Source organism: Giraffa tippelskirchi, chromosome 6 (genome assembly GCF_054371585.1).
Source record: "Giraffa tippelskirchi isolate mGirTip1 chromosome 6, T2T-mGirTip1v1.2.pri, whole genome shotgun sequence".
In the NCBI taxonomy this organism is placed as follows: domain Eukaryota; kingdom Metazoa; phylum Chordata; class Mammalia; order Artiodactyla; family Giraffidae; genus Giraffa; species Giraffa tippelskirchi.
In genome coordinates, this window is record NC_137280.1 from 103,325,986 (window position 1) to 103,346,385 (window position 20,400).

General features: G+C 40.7%; 1 protein-coding gene across 8 annotated transcripts in view; it reads right to left on the minus strand.

The window, feature by feature from the left end:
* The window catches only part of GRAMD2B (GRAM domain containing 2B), a 119,548-nt gene that overhangs the window by 46,674 nt on the left and 52,474 nt on the right, over nucleotides 1-20,400 (minus strand). For 2 of the 8 annotated variants that reach the window (XM_081499022.1, XM_081499021.1), the window contains exon 2: nucleotides 4,319-4,424. The exons of the other annotated variants lie outside the window; for them this stretch is intronic. In XM_081499022.1, the coding sequence (XP_081355148.1) occupies nucleotides 4,319-4,424 (106 nt within the window). The remainder of the gene's footprint in view (nucleotides 1-4,318; nucleotides 4,425-20,400) is intronic. 8 annotated transcript variants of the gene reach the window in all.

Consider the following 20,400-nt stretch of genomic DNA (forward strand, 5'->3'; position numbering starts at 1 on the left):
ACTTCCCCACCTCATCTGAATGATATCCAACACTTTCTCCTTCCATCTGTGCAGAAGATCACTTTGTCCTGTGATCTTTGAAAAGCCCAAATATACTATAATATTCACATCATCTCCCCAGTCTCACCTCATTTAAAAGCCATTTTGTTCTCCACTACCTATAGGATAAAACTGAAGTTGAGTACAGGAGGCATTCTGCAATCTGGAGCCTCCTCACTGGCATTTACCCTCTTGCCACGTTCTGTCCAGCCCTGTGCTTGGGCTTCCCAAGCCTCCTCTCATGGCTCCAGCAAGCACTGGTCATCTTTCAGGATTTAGCTCTGGCTGGGGCCTCCTCCTACAGGAAGCCTTCCCCAATCCTCTCTGTGCCCTGAGGACTAACCCTCCTTTACTTAATGATTCTCCCCAGTACCCTAAAAGGTATGACTGCCATGGAAACTGTATGCTTTAATGTAGGGTTTAAGAATTATGAAGGGGCTACTATTTGTTCACCTTTACTCTTAGACCATAACCCCTGGAGGGCAGGGCCTGGGTCTTATCTATCTCTATATGGGATGTGGGGGTGGGGGTTGGGGAGGGGGGACTCTATTCATTTCATGTTCCTTATATCACAACTAAGGCCAGGTATTCTTATTTCTAGCCCAGAACCCTTTTTAACTACACAGACCTTATAAATAGCAATAAGAAGTGATATACTCCACTGTGAATTCCTGGTCTCAGGAAAACTGTCATGAGAAAGACCAGGGAACTTTTCTGCTGGGGGCTGGGTCATGTTTGGCAAACTTAGACTAAAACTAGTCAAGGGCAGTTTTAGTGAGGCCATGGCCTGCCTTTCCAAGCCTGCCAGACAAAGATCTGACAAACTGAATCTGCAAATGTTGGGGGCAGAGAAGAAACATTTCCATTGAGGAAGCTTCACCATTCCTTCCTCCCAAACTGGGTGAAAGGTAATGGAGTCTGCCTTAGGAAGGGCAAATGAGCTGTCATACAGCTGGGAGGGGCCCTTACACCTTAAGTGGCTTTAAGAGTACTTTGAGGGTAATGCTTGGTTATTGTAGATTCTAAGAAACAGGAAGAGAACAGGATTATTTTTCTTCATTTTACACCTCTGAACTGGATTAAGGCTCAAGGAGAAGAATCAATGCTGTGACTTTCTAAAACCAACCCAATGCATGGTTTCTGGGAGTGGCATCTTCATAAGGGATGTTTATCATATTTCAGTGTCTTAATGAGAGCCTGACTTTCTCATCTCCACACCAAATCCTCCCTTCCACAACATGTGTTACAAGCAGCACTGCACCGAGCTGCTCTCTGCCACATCAAACTTGATTTTAGAAAACATATTCTGTTTTTATTTTTTAAAAAAGGGGAGGGCATAAAGGAGTTTAGAAAAATATATGCATTTTTCTATTTGACCAATGAAGCTAGGTGGCACTAACAAGAGGAATAGTGGCAATTTTTGAAGATCAGGCATAGATTTCATCAGAAAAACTCGGACTCTCTACTCGGGGTTAATAATTTACCTCATGTGTTGTGCTGTGCTTAGCCACTCAGGCGTGTCCGACTCTTTGCGACCCCATGGACTGCAGCCTGCCAGGCTCCTCTATCCATGGGGATTCTCCAGGCAAGAAAACTGGAGTGGGTTGCCATGCCCTGCTCCAGGGGATCTTCCCAACCCAGGGATAGAACCCAGGTCTCCCGCATTGCAGGTAAATTCTTCACCAACTGAGCCACCAGTGAAGCCCAAGAATACTGGAGTGGGTAGCCTATCCTTTCTCAGGGGATCTTCCCAACCCAGGAATCGAACGGGGGTCTCCTGCATTGCAAGCAGATTCTTTACCAGCTGAGCTACCAGGAAAGCCCAATTTACATCATAGCTGAGTAATTAAAGGTGTACTTTCACTTACTTTCATAAATGATTGCAAAAATTTCCAACCACCTACTATGAAAATTTTATGAAATAGAGTAGGCAGAAGAATGATTATCTACTCATAGCACAGATGAGTATCTTGTTTCACCTGTATCTCTGTTCATTCCACCCACTTCATATTTTTTGTGCAACAAATAGCCACATTATCTTCACATCTGTAATGAATATGTAGCTGTAAAAGATAAGCACTTTTTCAGAAAAGATAAACACAATACCAGTAACACTCAAAAAAGGATTAATTTAGTTAACTAATTGTAATTAACTAAAAAACACGTGAAATCTAGCTGTTCTTCAGGGAAGGTTTTGGCATTACAAATGGTTATTTTTTAGATTAAACGTTTTATTATTTCAGAGTGGAAGACAATTTCTTTCTTTTCTTTTTTCTTTTTTTTGCCACTCTGTTCAGCGTGTAGGATCTTAGTTCCCTGACCAGGGATTGAATCTGTGCCCTCTGCAGTGGAAGCAAAGTCTTAACCACTGGACCACCAGGGAAGTCTCTAGCATTATGAATTATTATTGAAGAGTAACAGAGCATGCTACCCTAAAAGATGTCAATTTGGTATTATATAATGATTTTGAGCTACTTGTAGGTACCTGAAGAACAGCAAATGCAGGGAGGGGCTTTCTCTGAATGTCTCATGTCTGCCTAAAGACAGATTCTCCCAGAGGAACTCAACTGTCATAAATCCCCTGCCCAAGTTTCACCAACCAGGGAGGACTGACTTCATCACAGAGAGGAGACTAGGAGCTTACACCACACCCAGACAAATTCTGTCACAACTATAATACCTCCCCTTTATTCTATGGGCCCTTCATCTTTCCTAAAAATCATTTACTCTCCCCTGGGAGGACTATATCCTCTCTCCTCTTTCTTTATTAAGATAGTATTTAATCCTGAATTCTATAACCACCTGGAGTTGCTCATTTTCTCCTGGTGAATCTTCCATGTATATACAAATTCTACCTGTTAATAAACTTCTCTTTGCTTTTCTCTTGTTAATCTGTCTTGTATTATAGGTGTCTCAGAACCTACACACACACACACACACACACACACACACACACATATATAGCTAAGAACTCAGAAGGGTAGAGAGAAAATTATTTTTCCTGCTGTCCAGTATTTAAGACTATAGGAACTGAATCATCTCTAAACAGAACTGGATATTTGAGCATCCAATATGGGATCTGGGAGAGTTCACATTTCCTGTATGAGTCCACGTGGCTGTCGCCAGCTTGGCAGTAGAAGGTACCCACCTTGGAATCTTTACTTGCTAGGGGTACCTTTTCTCTTGGGAGCCTAGCTGCCCTGGCTACTCTGGGGAGAGTAAGGAACAGACATGAAATTCCCTAATCTCAATACGTAGGCCAGATTAGGTTTTCTTGAGGGTGAAGGAAAAGAGATTCAAAATTACATGGGTCAACATGAAGCAAGCTGTAATTATGAGCAAAGCACATCCAACTGAATGAGCTACCGTAACTCTAGGTGGGACCATGGAGTCACACCTGTAGCCTGCCTGCGCCTCATGCAGCAGCTGCTCCTCTCCAACCTCCCTGGGCTCACATCCAAAGGATAGCCTCGAGAGAAACCTGAGCAGAGCAGACACAGGTGGTGATGTGATAGTGCAACTGCCATTTCCTCTGGCCCATCAACAGTAGGTGTCAGCAAAGCCTTGGGCTGTCCTTTGAGAATTTACAGGGTTAGGTCACACCTCCTGAGCACAGAAAAGTGTCAATTCTGCACCATATAAAAAGCAAGCAGGATGTAGGTTTGAAACACAATCTGGAGATCTAGGTGCAAAGAGCAGTGCTCTCAAAAGCATTAGATTCTACCTCACACCAGTCAGAACGGCCATCATCAAAAAAGCTACAAACAATAAATGTTGGAGAGGGTGTGGAGAAAAAGGAGCCCTTTTGCACTGTTGGTGGGAATGATACAGACTGATACAGTCCCTGTGGAGAACAGTATGTAGGTTCCATAAAAAACTAGGACTAAAACTACTCTATGACCCAGCGATCTCACTACTTGGCACATACCCTGAGAAAATCATAATTGAAAAAGACATGCACCTCAATGTTCATTGCAGCATTATTTGCAATAGTCAGGACACAGAAGCAACCTAGATGTCTATTGACAGATGAACAGATAAAGAAGTTGTGGTACATATATACAATGCAAAAAACTCAGCCATAAAAAAGAATGAATTTGAGTTGAACTGAGGTAGATGAACCTAGAGCTTGTCATACAGAGTGAAGTAAGTCAGAAAGAGAAAAACAAATATCATTTATTAATATATATATATGGAATCTAGATTAATCTATATATTAATTAATATATATATTAATATATATATGTGGAATCTAGAAAAATGGTACTGATGAACCTACTGATATGTGAAGTAACTGAGGACGTCTCTCCACCACAGCAAGATCAGTGTCATCACTGTGTCAACATCTCCATGGGGACAGCAGTAGGTGACTGGGTAGAAGGTGTCTTTGGAAACACAAGAGAAGAGAGAGGTGAAAGAGGATGTGGGAGGACTCTGTGTCCTGAAGGTTTTGCCTGGATCCTATTTTCTTTTAACTAACGAATAGAACCCTGGGCTCGGGACACAAATATACAGACTAAAACAATACGTACCAAAACCAAGACTGAGAAGACAAATTAGGCTAAAAAATGTTTCTCTCCTCCAGGATGTGTATTTTAGGTGTGCCTGAGCCATATGGTTTCTGGTAAGATCAGTCTATGAATTCTACAATGTAGTGGTTCTCAAAGTGGGACCTAAGGACCTTCTATCTCAGACCCATCTGTGGTTAGCAGAGGGTCTTGTAAAAATGCACATTCTTAGCCCAACTTCAGACCCCCTGAAGTCTTATAATCATTAAAATCTTGAAATTACTGAGTGTCAGTCAAGCCAAGATTATTGAGCTGAGTGGAAAACAATTGACTTGTTTTTTTTAAACCAGCAATTGTATGATGAGGACTGGGAGAGAAGGGTTAATTTATCAGCACAAACAAGTACTTCTGGAAAAATAATCCCCCTTACTGATGAATGTGTAATGATACTTTAGGAATGAAGTTTCTATACTAGTTAGATGCACTATCTAAAATCACTATCTAAAATTCTTTGGTAGACACAATTATTGTTTTTTTTCCTTTGATTTATGGTTTTAAAAAAACAAAGCAAAAATAAGATGGAGAAGCTCCATACAGTCAGCAACAACAAGACCAGGAGCTGACTGTGGCTCAGATCACGAACTCCTTATTCCCAAATTCAGAATTAAACCAAAGAAGGGAAAACAACTAGACCATTCAGGTATGACCTAAATCAAATCCCTTACGATTGTACAGTGGTAGTGACAAATAGACTAAAAGGATTAAATCTTACAGACAGAGTGCCTGAAGATCTATGGATAGAGGTTTGTAACATTGTACAGGAGGCGGTGATCAAAACCATCCCCCTCCCCCCAAAAATACAAAAAGGCAAATGGCTGTCTGAGGAGGTTTTACAAATAGCTGAGAAAAGAAGAGAAGCGAAAAGCAAAGGAGAAATGGAAAGATAAACCCATCTGAATGCAGAGTTCCAAAGAAGAGCAAGGAGAGATAAGAAAGCCTTCCTAATTAAACATGCAAAGAAATAGAGGAAAACAACAGAATGGGAAAGACTAGAGATCTCTTCAAGGAAGTTAGAGATATCAAGGGAATATTTCATGCAAAGATGGAATCAATAAAGGACAGAAACGGTATAGATCTAACAGTAGCAGAAGAGATTAAGAAAAGGTGACAAGAATACACAGGAGAACTATACAAAAAAGATTTTCGTGACCCAGATAACCATGATGGTGTGATCATTCAACTAGAACCAGACATTTTGGAGCGTGAAGTCAAGCAGGCCTTAGGAAGCATCACTACAAACAAAGCTAGTGGAGGTGATGGAATTCCAGTGGAGTTATTTCAAATCCTAAAAGATGCTGCACTCAATATGCCAGCAAATTTGCCAAAACTCAGCAGTGGCCACAGGACTGGAAAAGGTCAGTTTTCATTCCAATCTCAAAGAAAGGCAATGCCAAAGAATGTTCAAACTACTGCACAATTGCACTCATCTCACACGCTAGCAAAGTAGTGCCCAAAATTCTCCAAGCTAGGCTTCAACAGTATGTGAGCTGAGAACTTCCAGATGTTCAAGATGGATTTAGAAAAGGCAGAGGAACCAGAGATCAAATTGCCAACATCTGTTGAATGATAGAAAAAGCAAAAGAATTCCAGATAAACATCTATTTTTGCTTTGTTGACTATGCTAAAGCCTTTGACTGTGTTGGTCACAACAAACTGGAAAATTCTGAAAGAGATGGGAATACCAGGCCACCTTACCTGCCTCCTGAGAAATCTGTATGCAGGTCAAGAAGTAACAGTTAGAACCAGACACGGAACAGCTGACTGGTTCCAAAATGGGAAAGGAGTATGTCAAACCTGTATATTGTCATCCTGCTTATTTAACTTATATGTAGAGTACATCATGTGAAACGCCAGCTGGATGAAGCATAAGCTGGAATCAAGATCGCCAGGAAAAATATCGTAACCTCAGATATGCAGATGACACCACTCTTATGGCAGAAAATGAAGAGGAACTTACTATAATCATAGATGTTGTTTGGGCTTCCCTTGTGGCTCAGCTGGTAAAGAATCCACCTGCTATAAGGGAGACCTGGGTTCAATCCCTGGATTGGGAAGATCCCCAGGAGAAGGGAAAGGCTACCCATTCCAATTCTGGCCTGGAGAATTTCATGCACTGTTAGAGTCCATGGGGTCACAAAGATTCGGACACGACTGAGTGACTTTTACTAAGATATTGTTTAAAAGTTCTTCACATCTTAAATAGAGTTTTGAAGGAGCTTATTTCAAAATGATGACTGATGTAAATACTGAGGTAAAGAAGGCAGCTGAATATGAGATTAGGAGTTAATGGGTTAATATGCTAAATTTAAATCCAATAGCTTGACAATACGTCAGGGAGACAAGTTATGAGCCTTTCTTCTGTCATGCAGATTTAGGCTGGATATTCTTACAGGCTTATCCTTTGAGAAGAATTTTAGAATCATTCTGTAATTAAAAAAAAAAACATTTACTGGGCTGTGCTGGGTCTTAGTTGTGGCACAGGGGATCTTTCAGTTATAGCATGAAAATTCTTAGTTGCTGTGTGTGGGATCTCGTTCCCTGATCAGGGATGGAATCCTTTTCCCTGCATTGTCTAGCCATTGGACCACCCTTAATGTTTCTTAAGACAGTCACTGAGATTTTGTTTGGTTGTACTGAACTTATAAATTTAAGTAATGAAGCTATCTTTATAAAGTGAAGGTTTTCTTGTAAAAGAAGGTAAACCTCTCCATTTAAGTTGTCTGCTTTAGTAGGTATAATTCCATGGACTGTATAGTCTATGGTGTTGCAAACAGTCGGGCATGACTGAGCGACTTTCACTTTCACTTTAGTAGGTATATAGCTTTAAGTCCTATCACATCTATTTCTGGGAGTTTTCATTTCTTGCTGCTCTCAGGGTCTTTTCTTCCTCCAGTTTACTTTTCAAATTAGCATTATTAGATAGTAATTGATTCTTTAAAAACATTTTATTGGCTTATAGTTGACTTAAAGGGCTTCCCTGGCAGCTCAGCTGGTAAAGAATCCACCTGCAATGCAGGAGACTGTGGTTCAATTCCTGGGTCAGGAAGATCCGCTGGAGATGGGATAGGCTACCCCCTCCAGTATTACTGGCTTCCCTGGTGGTTCAGTCGAAGATCTGCCTGAAATATGGAAGACCTGCTTTCAATCCCTGGGTTGGGAAGATCCCCTGGACAAGGGAAAGACTATCCACTCCAGTATTCTTGCCTGGAGAATTCCATGGACTGTAGAGTCCTTGAGGTCACAAAGAGCCAGACACAACTGAGTGACTTTCACTTTCACTACAGTTGACTTAAAGTGGTGTGTTAGTTTCTGCTGTTAATTTTTAAATATTTCAGATAATTAACTTATTGAATACTCTTGTTTCTAACTTTGTTAGCTTACTTGATTTTAAAAACTAAAATTAATTTTTACCTATGCTCAGCATACAGAGGGTCCAACCTCCTGTGAGTTACACTGACCTAGTTCCTTATTGCTTTCATCCTCTAACATACTAGTCACGTTCCGTTTCTCGAGAACGTTGACACCTTGATCCCTTGAAGTCCAATATTCAAGAGGGATGGCATCCAACAACTTGGCCTTAAGTCCAGTGAGCTTTATTTTCACTTCACAATTTCCCGGTGGCTCAGGAGTAAAGAATCTGCCTACAAAGCAGGAGATGTGGGCTAGATCCCTGGGTCAGGAAGGTCCCCTGGAGGAGGACACGGCAACCCACTCAAGTATTCTGCCCTGAAAAATCCCATGGACAGAGGAGCCTGGTGGGCTACAGTCTAAAAGGTTACAAAGATCGGACATGACTGAGCACCTACACACAGAACAGAATAGAATAAACCACCACCAGTGTCTTGGTTTCATCATTATTCAGATTGCTCCATCCAGAAACAGGATCATCTGGAAATTAGGACATCTCTAACCTTCCACTCTCGGCCTATAATCTCTCCAGTTCCCACCTCATGTACTTTTTGGCCTCAGACACAGACTACAGTCCTTGATATTTCCATGTTCTTCTAGTTGAATCAATCCCTTCTGGATTTATTTCTTGAAGCAGCTCAGACCACATAAATATATATATATACACACACACATGACTGATCACCTTTAGTTTCCAGTTATGCCCATTCTTTTGCACAGCCACTCAGCACAAATACCCCAAGACCAGCTCTGCACACTGTTAAAGGGGGAGAAATTAGCCCTTATGGTGGACTAGTACATTTGTTGTCAGCTGGGCCCTTGGCAGTTCTCTCCTATTCCCTCAACTTGCATGCCAAACATTCTCCAGGCTCTCAAGTCCCTAACCAAACACAGTTCATACCTTTGGATGAAAGGGGTTACCTTATCACTATGCTGAGTCAATTGAAAACTGAAGTATTCAGACAAGGGCAAGTCTTCCTCTGACTACAATCACCTAAGCCTGCATCTACTGCATCATACATTCCTCCAGTGTCAGAAGACATTTTCTTTCTTATTGATGTTCAAGCCTACTTTGTGATACCTCTGGGCTTGTTCTATCATTGAGCCACGTCTTCATCTTTTCCTCTTTGCTGGTTCTTTCTCCTAATTTATATACAGGCTCACAAAGCTCTCCATCAAAAAAGCCAAAATCTTGTTTAGTTCTCACTTTCTAAGGTTACATTCCTGTCTTTCCTTCACTTCTCAGCCAAGGCTGTCAAAGCCATAGTCTACCCATGCTGGGTCTGTTTCCACATTTCCCATTAACCCACTCCACTACAGTCTGGCCTCCATTCCCATTGCTTCACTAACATTTCTCTGGCAAAGTTCACCAGCAATCTCTACATTGCTAAATGCTGAGGGCATATAAGGAGTTCTCTCAATGCTACTGTTGGTGGCACCTCCCACTGTTGACTATATGTTGAGATTTCCCTTCTCTCTTTTTTTTTTCCTCCTGTTTCTATACCATTCTGTTTGTTTGCTTTTGCCTTATTTTCTGCTATACTATTTATTCTCATCACCTTTGCAGCCTCTTCTTTGACCTTTATCTCAATGTAGCATCACTCCTGGGTTCTCTCTTTGGTCCTTTTTGCTCCACTGGAAAATTCCATCCACTGGATTTTAACTATCACTTCTATGCTGGCATTTCCCAGCTCTGTGTCCCAGCTGTGACCTTCTGGGATATTTTCTGACACCAACAACCAATTCTCTGGTTCTCCAGATACCAACTGGATATCCAACAATCCAGTTCAATTCTGGCACTAACGACCCACAGTTGGATCCAATCTCATAGGTTAAGGGCTTAGTTCTACTTAAGACTGCCTCTACTTCAGATGCCAGCTGCAAGTCCCAGACCAAATGGCTATAAATCAGAGGTTTCCAAGACACCTCTCTCCTCCTCCATTAGGTTTGATACTTTGCTAGAATGGCTCGTAGAACTCAAAGTGAAAGTGAAGTTGCTTAGTCATGTCCGACTCTTTGTGACCCCATGGACTGTAGCCCACCAGGCTCCTCCATGGGATTCTCCAGGCAAGAGTACTGGAGTGGGTTGCCATTTCCTTCTCCATAGAACTCAGGGGAATGCTTAACTTACATTACTACTTTATTATACAAGACGACTCAAGGATAGCCAGATGGAAGAGTTGCATAGGGTAGGGTAAAGGGAAGTGTGGAGTTTCCATGTCCTCTCTGGGTGCACTGCCCTCCTAGTATCTTGATGTGTTCACCAATCCAGAAGTGCATCAAATCTTATTAAGAGTTTTTATAGTGCTTAATCTCTTGGTGCCCTCCTCTCCCAGGAGGCCAGGGATGGGGGCCAAAAGCTCCCAACCTCTAATCACCTGGCCTTGCTAGTGGCCAGCCCCATCCTGAGGCTATCTAGGCATACTGCCCTAAACCATCTCATTAGCATAAACTCAGGTGTGATCAAAAGGCATCATTATGAATAACAAAGGACCCTCCTTCCTATCAGGAAATTCCAATTCTGGAACTCTGTGCCAGAAACTGGGGACAAAGAACAAATATATTTATTACAGCACAGACCTCCATCCCAATCTCTCTTTTCCTATGTTCCATGGCTTAATTAACAGCATCACAATCCATGCAGCCTTCCCGGAGAGAGAAACTAAGAGTCACTCTACCTCCCTTCTTCTGTCAATCCAATCCATCACCTGGTTCTTCCGATTTTATCCCCTTGACGTTTCTCAAACCCGTTCTCCCATTTTCCACCTAAATCAATCTCATTTGGATTGTTTCACAGACAGCTAATCCTTGCTTCCTATTTTGTTCTCCATCAAGTCTACCTTAAACCTTGCTACTGGACTCATTTCTGAAAAACTAAAGCTTGACTTTATCACATACCTGTGTAAACCTTTCAGTGACTCCCTATGTCTTATAGGTAAGTCCAAGCTCCTTCTCATGGCATACAAGGTCATCCTCTGTGACCTTCTTTCAGTCCATTGCGCCTGCCCAGGTACTGCCACTGAATATATATTTTATGTTCTAGTAATATTAGTTCCCCATAATCACCAGACTGTTTCACATTACCCTGCATTCATCTAGGCTATTCTGTCTGGATAAAATTACCTCTCTAATTTTTTTTTCTTTAGCTAACTCCTATTCCTCCTTCAAAATTTGGGTATCATCATTTCTTTTAAGAAGGCTTCTACACAATCCCTGCACTGGGCTGGTTGGTTCTCCATTATTCTCTTAAAATGCCCGTACATATTCTTAGTTATCACAATAGGCTGAAGTTGGTATTTAGTGTCATGGTAAGATACTGCTCAAGTTATAGTGAAATCTGCTGTGGTGTTCTTGAGGGCAAGGCCCACATCTACAATATCCTACTATTCCTGTAACACACTATAGTGGTTGACAATAGTGTCAAGTGCTTAACACAAAAACTGTGCTAAATTCCAACTACTGATACATACAAAAGTACTTTAAAGAATACAACATGCGTTAAAATGCTGTGTGTGTGTGTGTGTGTGTGTGTGTTAGTCACTCAGTCGTCTCCGACTCTGTGACCCCATGGGCTGTAGCCCGCCAAACTCCTCTGTACATGGAATTCTCAGGCAAGAATACAGGAGTGGGTTGCCATTCCCTTCTCCAAGGGATCTTCCTGACTCAGATACCAAGCCAAGGATACCAGCTTACCCCTTCCAATTAAAATGCTGTAATACTTATTAATTGGAAAGGATAAGGTGGTGCCCTTGACTTCGTATCTGAGGAAAGGGCTTTTTCACTTTAAATTGTCTTTTATATTCAAGTGCAATATATGATTATTTTCAGACTTGAAGTAGACCAGAGAAACCTGCAGTTCCATTGATAATGAATTTGCTCCCCATTTGTGTTAGAGGTTTTACATGGTTACTTGCTTAGACCTTTCTACTACAAGTTGTTCAGAAGGCACTGCAGTCCTTTCACCCGTAGCCAAAGGGCAAGCCACGGTTGTCCAAAAGCAACATGGATGCTGATGTGTATCTATAAATATGTAAGAGGGGACTTGAGGTATGTTCCAGTGGCAGTCTGCCTTAACCAAGTATAAGTTAACCAAAGAGAAGGAAAAAAAAAAAAAAAGAGGCCAAACCAAGTAAGAAAGCAAGGATTCTATTCTTATTCAAAACACTTTCTTCAGTGTGTTCAGTCTGATAGAATTTTTCACACAAAGGCTACAGAAGCGAGCAGAGAAGTAGGGCAGTTTCTTCAAAGAGCTCATACTCTTCAGGTTGGAAGGGATTGAACAAATCAGGTCACTCAGCCCTCTCTCTTTATAGAGGAGTTAACTGAAGACCAAAGAAAACAACTTCCCCAAAGTTCCAAAGAATCAACAGTCTAGCCAAAGCCAGAAGTGCAGCGCAGAGAGCCAAGCAAGGGGATTCTATTGGTAAATGGGGGCTCCAGGTCCTCCCCAGTTCTGCTCTCCTGCCCCGACCAGTCAGCAGTCCAGCCACAGCAGACCCCTAAGGATTCATCAAAAACACACATTTGAACTTCCAAGTAGCCTGTCCTTGTTCATCCCTCGCCTGGAATAATTTTCCCCTTAGCTGAAGCCAAATTCTTTCTTACCCATCAGCTGGACTTTAGACACCAGCGCTTAGCTCAGCTCACCTCAAAAAAAAAACCAAAAAAACCCAGAAACAAAACCCACAGACTTTTCAGAAGCCAGGCGTAGAAGTGAGATGGACGTCTCCTTACTGTGGTGCCCCCAATTCAGTGATGAATCTATGTCTGGCACATGACACTCAAAGTCTTCAAGGGAGCTGTTTGGAGGCAATGAGCTATACCATTTCTATTAGCACCTGATAATTATTGTGCAATTTTTATCACATAGTATTGCTTGTGTGTGGGGGGCATATGTATGTGTGTATGTGTGTGCGTTCCACCCTCCTCTCCCCAGACTGAGAGCTCCTAAAACTCTCACTCAGATGCATTGTCTACATCTCACTCAGTCATGCATTCCTAGCACAGAGTACATGATTAAGAATGAGGTACCATCTCATGCCGGTCAGAATGGCTGTTATCAAAAAGTCTACAAACAATAAATGCTGGAGAGGGTGCAGAGAAAAAGGCACCCTCTCACACTGTTGGTGGGAATGCAAACTAGTACAGCCACTATGGAGAACAGTGTGGAAATTTCTTAAAAAACTGGAAATAGAACTGCCATACAACCCAGCAATCCCACTGTTGGGCATACACACCAAGGAAACCAGAATTGAAAGAGACACATGTACCACAATGTTCATTGCAGCACTGTTTACAATAGCCAGGACATGGAAGCAACCTAGATGTCCATTGGCAGACGAATGGATAAGAAAGCTATGGTACATATACACAATGGAATATTACTCAGCCATTAAAAAGAATGCATTTGAATCAGTTCTGATGAGGTGGATGAAACTGGAGCCTATTATACAGAGCGAAGTAAGTCAGAAAGAAAAATACCAATCCAGTATATTAACGCATATATATGGAATTTAGAAAGATGGTAACGATGACCCTATATGTGAGACAGCAAAAGAGACACAGATGTAAAGAACAGATTGTTGGACTCTGTGGGAGAAGGCGAGGGTGGGATGATTTGAGAGAATAGCATTGAAACATGTATATTATCATATGTGAAACAGATCGCCAGTCCAGGTTCAATGCATGAGGCAGGGTGCTCAGGGCTGGTGCACTGGTATGACCCTGAGGGATGGGATGGGGATGGAGGTGGGAGGGAGGGTCAGGATGGGGAACACATGTACATCCATGGCTGATTCATGTGAATGTATGGCAAAAACCACCACAATATTGTAAAGTAACTAGCCTCCAATTAAAATTAAAAAAAAAGAGAAATGCTTGCTTAATTACACTGAATTAGAGAAGAGTAGAGATATGTTACATAGAAGTTACCAAACAACACGAGATTCAAATCAGATCTGAGATATGCTATGGTAAGGAATCCATTCCAACTCAAAAGCAAGAAAAGGGAATAACAAAATATGCTTGTTTTTAAGTAGGCTCCAGGACTGGTAGGTAGTAGACCAGTCAGCTCACAGATATTAACTAGCAGGTAACAATTAGAATGGAGAAAAAAAGAACAGAAAAATGGAAAGCCTCATGAGCTTCATAGCTAATTGACTGCTATCATATGGGAAAGGCATGAATCATGCCTTGAATATACCAGTGGAAAAGTCCATCTGGCATAAAATGAGGATATGGGGAGTGGACCTGAAAAAACATAATGTGTATACAAATTCCCATAGTGTGCAATGAAGCAGAAGAGAGAACAAGATGATTGTGATAGCTGACCCTTTCACTTACTTCACTGTGTAAACTCATGGAAATGTTTTTCAAAAGCTGTTTTTCATTATTCATAGGGCATACTCCTCAAGAAAAAAGTCATCGCCTGTTACATTTGTATTCTCAAAGTATTTTTAAATGCCTATCACATGCCCAACACCTACATGGGTAGATTATATACACTGAAAAATGATTTTAGAAGAGAATAATAAGTAGAACATTTTACTGTTTTCATAATGAGGTTACAAAGTAATAAGCCTAAATTGGGTGTAGAAATTGGTTTGTAAGTCTCATCAGAAATTCTGACTTATTATTTTATAGCCACATCTTCTTTTTGGATCAAAGATGATCTTATTCATAGAATGGTTTAAAGGTGTTTAAACTATTCTTATTCACCAAATTTGGTTTCAGGCTGTTTCCCAAAACTGAATTCATTCTCAAAGAAAGAGGATTTGCCAACCTTATGACTATTCAAAGAATGAGCTCCAGGCTCTGAAAGTAACTTCACAAGAATTTAAAAAAGAGTCTGTGTAATTGTAGAATTTTTGCAAAAGTTCTTGGTCCCTCTGGCAATTACTTAAAAAAATTTACATGTTTTTAAAAACAAAATCGGTCACATTACTTTACAGAAACACTATGTACTTCTGCTGGAGAAGGCAATGGCACCCCACTCCAGTACTCTTGCCTGGAAAATCCCATGGACGGAGAAGCCGGGTAGGCTGAAGTCCACGGGGTCGCTAAGAGTCGGACACGACTGAGCGACTTCACTTTCACTTTTCACTTTCATGCATTGGAGAAGGAAATGGCAACCCACTCCAGCGTTCTTGCCTGGAGAATCCCAGGGATGGGGGAGCCTGGTGGGCTGCCGTCTATGGGGTTGCACAGAGTCGGACACGACTGAAGCGACTTAGCAGCAGCATGTACTTCTGCAAAGAAGCAGCTAACGATGGTTTTTAAAAATTGGAATCTCAATGACTGCTATGCAAATCACCATGTGAAGCTGGAACTGAAACAATAAAGTTTCAGGTCTATATTGTCAGGTCTGAGCTCAGATGGAGACAAAAGAATCCAGAAAGGCACCTGTGTCTGACAGTACACAGAGCACCAGCTCCCAACTGGCAGCTACAGGTGCTCTCTCTACTCTGTCCTCTGTAAGACTGTTAGAAATCCTTCCAGTGTTTGACCTGTAGAAAGAAAGGAAATGAGTCTCGGTTTTATAATTGAGAAAGCAGACCTATAAAAGTTAAGATATCTAAACTGGGATGCACAGATACCTAATGGGAGCCACTTTGCCTTCTGCATTTTTGCTCTTCCCAACTCTACCGAGCTGTAGAATTAATGACTTTAGGAGCCTGACTCAGATTAGACTCCCTATATTTGAATTCTGGCTCCAACATTTCAACAGCTGTTATAAACTTGAAGAAGTCACCGTGTCTCTGTTGTGCATAAAAATGTGATGATAACTGTCCCTTCCTTTTTACATGTATATATATAAAAATACTTTGAAAAGGGTCTAGCATGTAACAATGATATTATCTCATCTCATCTAAATGTATCAACTGCTATATTTGGTATACATTTTCTGGAGCTACCTAGTTTCTTCTTTGAAAGAAATCTCAAAAATATATATGTATATATTCCTTTCCTTTACTCTTTTTTGCATGGCCAAAGGCCCCATCTTCATCTTGGTGACTGCCATGACACTCAGCACAGTGCCCAATACATGGAACTCCTTGATAAACGTCAGCTGACAATATGAGCAAATCTCTCTGGTCCTTATCAATTGTTAAAATATTGCCTTTCTCCTAGCTCATATACCATTTATTACTCTCTCATCTCAGGTTCTGTTGAAAAGTATGACATTTGGTGATTTCAGAATTTGAATTTAGAAAATGTGTTGTGATTCTCTGTATATAAAAATTTCAGAAAAGATTCTGATCAAATCAGGAAAAAGTATAAGCTATCTACCAGCTTCATGTCAAAACTAGTTCAACTTCAGAAGAGAGGAAGGGAAAGAGGGAGGGAAAAAACATTCTTGACAGTTTATATAGGCTCTCAGAGGACCACCTTACATGTTATACAAACATTTAAGTTGTTAGGATCAAATGAGGAACTATTTTCCTATGAATTACAGAAACAGGACAGTGATAATAAAAGTTGTCATGATGAATAGTTTTTCTTCACTGTTGACATATGGCAACTCAACTCACAATGCAGCTTTTATAGCTCTACACATTAGATGTTTCAAAATAATCTGTAGGATCACAAGATAACTGTTCTCAGATAATAATCCTTAATAGTAAAAGACACAAAAATCAGAGTCTTTGGATTTCTTCCCATTTTTTAACTCATTGAACAGGACGGAAGACACAATTTGAAAAATCTAGAAGGTCATAAACATGGATATCATCATAAACCTGATATATACAGACTTGAAGAAAACACCAACACTTGTATGGAGATTAGCAGCTCCATTAGGGAAGGAGAGGCATGTCAGCCACCATCAGTGCCTGGGATTTCAGCGACAAGACAGAGAATATAATGGGGAGAGACAGGGAGGAGCATGTCCCAGGAGAGAAGGGGGAGATTAGATAGGTCAGTGGTGAAGTACCACTTGTTTTTTCATCTTTTCAGTATGACTCAATCTTCCTCTCATCTTTCTAAAGCTCTTCTATTCTCTCCCCATCTGCTTACTCATTGCCTCCAACGTCATATTTCCATTTCTCCACTCTGGTCTCTGCTCTGCTCAGGTCTCATCCCTACTGTGACTTCTGTCTAGTTGTTCACGAGGTAGTCCAGATTTCTTGCTGCTTCATTTGACCAGAAGCCTTTCCAGGCTCATCCAGGTAGGACAGAGGCACAGAAAAGATTAGAAGATGAACTAGTAAGTTGAGGATGGGTCAGTAGGACATCAACTCTTCCATCTAACACTCCAAGTCTACCTGGCTAAGGCAAACCTCTGTTCTCACGGATTTATTTATTCATCAGTATTTAAGCTCTGTATGTCATCTTGCTTGTGCTCAGCCGCTAAGCTGTGTCTGACTCTTTTCGACCTCATGGATTGTAGCTTGCCAGGTTCCTCTGTCCATGGCATTTACCAGGCAAGAATACTGGAGTGGGGTGCCATTTCCTTCTCCAGGGGATCTTCCCAACCCAGGGATGGAACCTGTGTCTCTTGCATTGGCAGGCGTGTTCTTTACCTCTGAGCCACCAGAGAAGCCCAGGTCACCTAGATGGTTAATTATTCTGTGAAGAAGCTTGGGAAAAGTTGTTCATGAGAATAATGGCTGCTGTTTATTGAGCTCTCTTATGGTGTACAGTCCAGATACGGTAGGATCACACTTAATCCTCCTGACAACCTCATGAGGTGCTTCATTGTGCCAAGTACAGCACACTTAAGAGTCATATTGGAAGGTGGATATTCTAAAGAAAAAGAAAAACCAACAAAAAAACTTGACTCTGGCTTTAAATGACAATAGCATAAGAACAAAATCCAATGGGACTTCCCTGGTGGTCCAGTGGGTAAGACTCTGTGTTCCCAATGCAAGGGGCACAGGTTCAATCCCTGGTCAAGGAATTAGATCCCACATGCCAAAACTAAAGGTTCTGATGCCCCAACTAAACAAGAGAGCCCACACACAGCAACTAAAAGATCTTTCATGCCAGAACAATCAATGATCTCGAGTGCCACAACTAACAGCCAGCAGCGTAGCCAAATAAATAAATAAAATACATTATTAAAAAAAAGAACAAAACCTGAACCCTTGGCAAGTAGTTACCTTTGAGACAAGGAACTGTCAGGTAGAAGAGAGGAGGAATACCTTCACTTTTCATTTTATACCTATCTACACTGTTTTAATTTTCTAGCTTTTAAGTATGTTAGCACGTATGGGGGAACATTATAGTCTCATTTAAAAATTTCTTGTCAATTTCATCATTAAAAATAACCCAGTAATAAATGTTACATGCAAAATCTTAAGAGATTGTAAAAACAGGACCCAAGTATGACAACCTGAGTTATCTTTTTAACACTGTAGTTTGGGGGAGTTTTCAAAATCGTAAGTATTAATGTCATTCAGTTAACAATGCAACAGATATCTGCTATGTTATTAAGTGTAAGGTACTGACGTATCTTTAAGGTGCTTACAGTCTTGTTTCCCTGCTATGTGAAAGCACTTTCTCTTAAATCTATACCACGGGCCCTCATACACTGCCAGTGGGCATGTAAAATGGTGTAGCTGCTTCAGAAAACAGTTTGCCAGTTCCTCAAAAAGTTAAAACAAACAGTTACAATATGATCCAGTGATCACATGTCTAGGTACATGCTTGAGAGAAATGAAAACATATACCCACAAAAAGACTTTCACACAAGTATTCAAGGCAGCATTATGTTCATGAACAGGTGGACATACAGACAAATGGTCTATCCACATAGTGGAATATTATTTGGCAATGAAAAGGAATGGGCCACTGACACATGCTACTTCATGCTGCTAAGTCGCTTCAGTCGTGTCCGACTCTGTGCAACCCCATAGACGGCAACCCACCAGGCTCCCCCGTCCCTGGGATTCTCCAGGCAAGAACACTGGAGTGGGTTGCCATTTCCTTCTCCAATGCATGAAAGGAAAAGTGAAAGTGAAGTCGCTCAGTCGTGTCGGACTCTTAGCGACCCCATGGACTGCAGCCTACCAGGCTCATGGATGAACCTCAAAAACATGATAGTATGTGAAAGAAGACAGATACAAGAGATGACATATTATATATGACTCCATTTGTATGAAAAGCTCAGAAAGAGGAAATCTAGAGAGACAGAAAATAGTGGGGCCGGGGATGAATTTTGACTATTTTGTTTAAGTACATTTTATGTCACCCTTCCTCCCCACCCCACAGCATGTCCCAGATCTTCAACAGCAAGCACTACCATATGGCTTATGGAATCCTAACCATTTCAGGAACTAGGTGAAATGAGTTTCTGACGTTTTCCAGATAAACCTCTAAGTAAACCTATATGAAACAGCTGACTTTATTTTATTTTATTTTTTCCATGCCATGGGGTTTGTTGGATGTTTCTTGACCAGGAACTGAACCTGTGCTCTGGGGCAGTGGAAGCTTGGAGTTCCAACCACTGGACTGCCAGTAATTCCCACAGCTGATTTTATTATTCTTTACCTAACAAAGCTTGGAGGTGCTAAGTAAATCCTCCAGTGTCACACTCCTAGGAGACAAGAAAGTCATATTTCAAATCCTCATTTTCTAGAGCCTGCATTCTTAATCTTTTTCTGTACTGTCTTGACAAATCGGCAATTTCTAATGACATTTAGCCATGGAGCTGATTTGGGTCATTAAATTTCTTTTCAAAACAGTTCAAACTAGAGCACTGTTTATTTTTCTCATTTTTTCAAACTCCTCAATTAAGCACTGTACCTTAATATAATTTAAATATTTTCTAATATGTTATAATTTTTTCCTCTTATCCAGAAGTTTATATTAAAAAGTACCCTGGATAACCTATCAGAGTTACCTGAAAATTAGAATTAAAAAAGAAAAATATACACACTTATGGGAAGATATAAAATATACAGATAATTATAGAGATTTTCTTACTAAATAGGCACTTTCAAAGTTTGGAGTTAAGAAAGCACTAAGAAATCAAGCTATACTCAATAAGGATTCATCTTTACTCCTCTTGTTTCCAACGCAAGATCAAGCCCTGACTGCAACCCTTATTCTCTCTGTCAAGTACCCACAAAGACAGTGTAATTGGAAGAGAAATGCCTTCACTACAGGTAATTTATTTTTACTTGAATTCACTATTTAAAGTTAAAGTATATCTCACAAATAATTATTATTTCTTGATAATCCCAGACAACTTCCTTTTAAGGTAAAAATGCTTACATTGCATACACTTATTTACTTTCTCTTTCTCTACACATAAGAAACTGAACAAATTTATAGAATTGTTATGTCCTAAGGTATTAAAGCTTAAATGTTTAAAATTCAAATTGCAGGGACTTCCCTGGTGGTCCAGTATTTAAGAATTCACCTGTCAATACAGGGAACACAG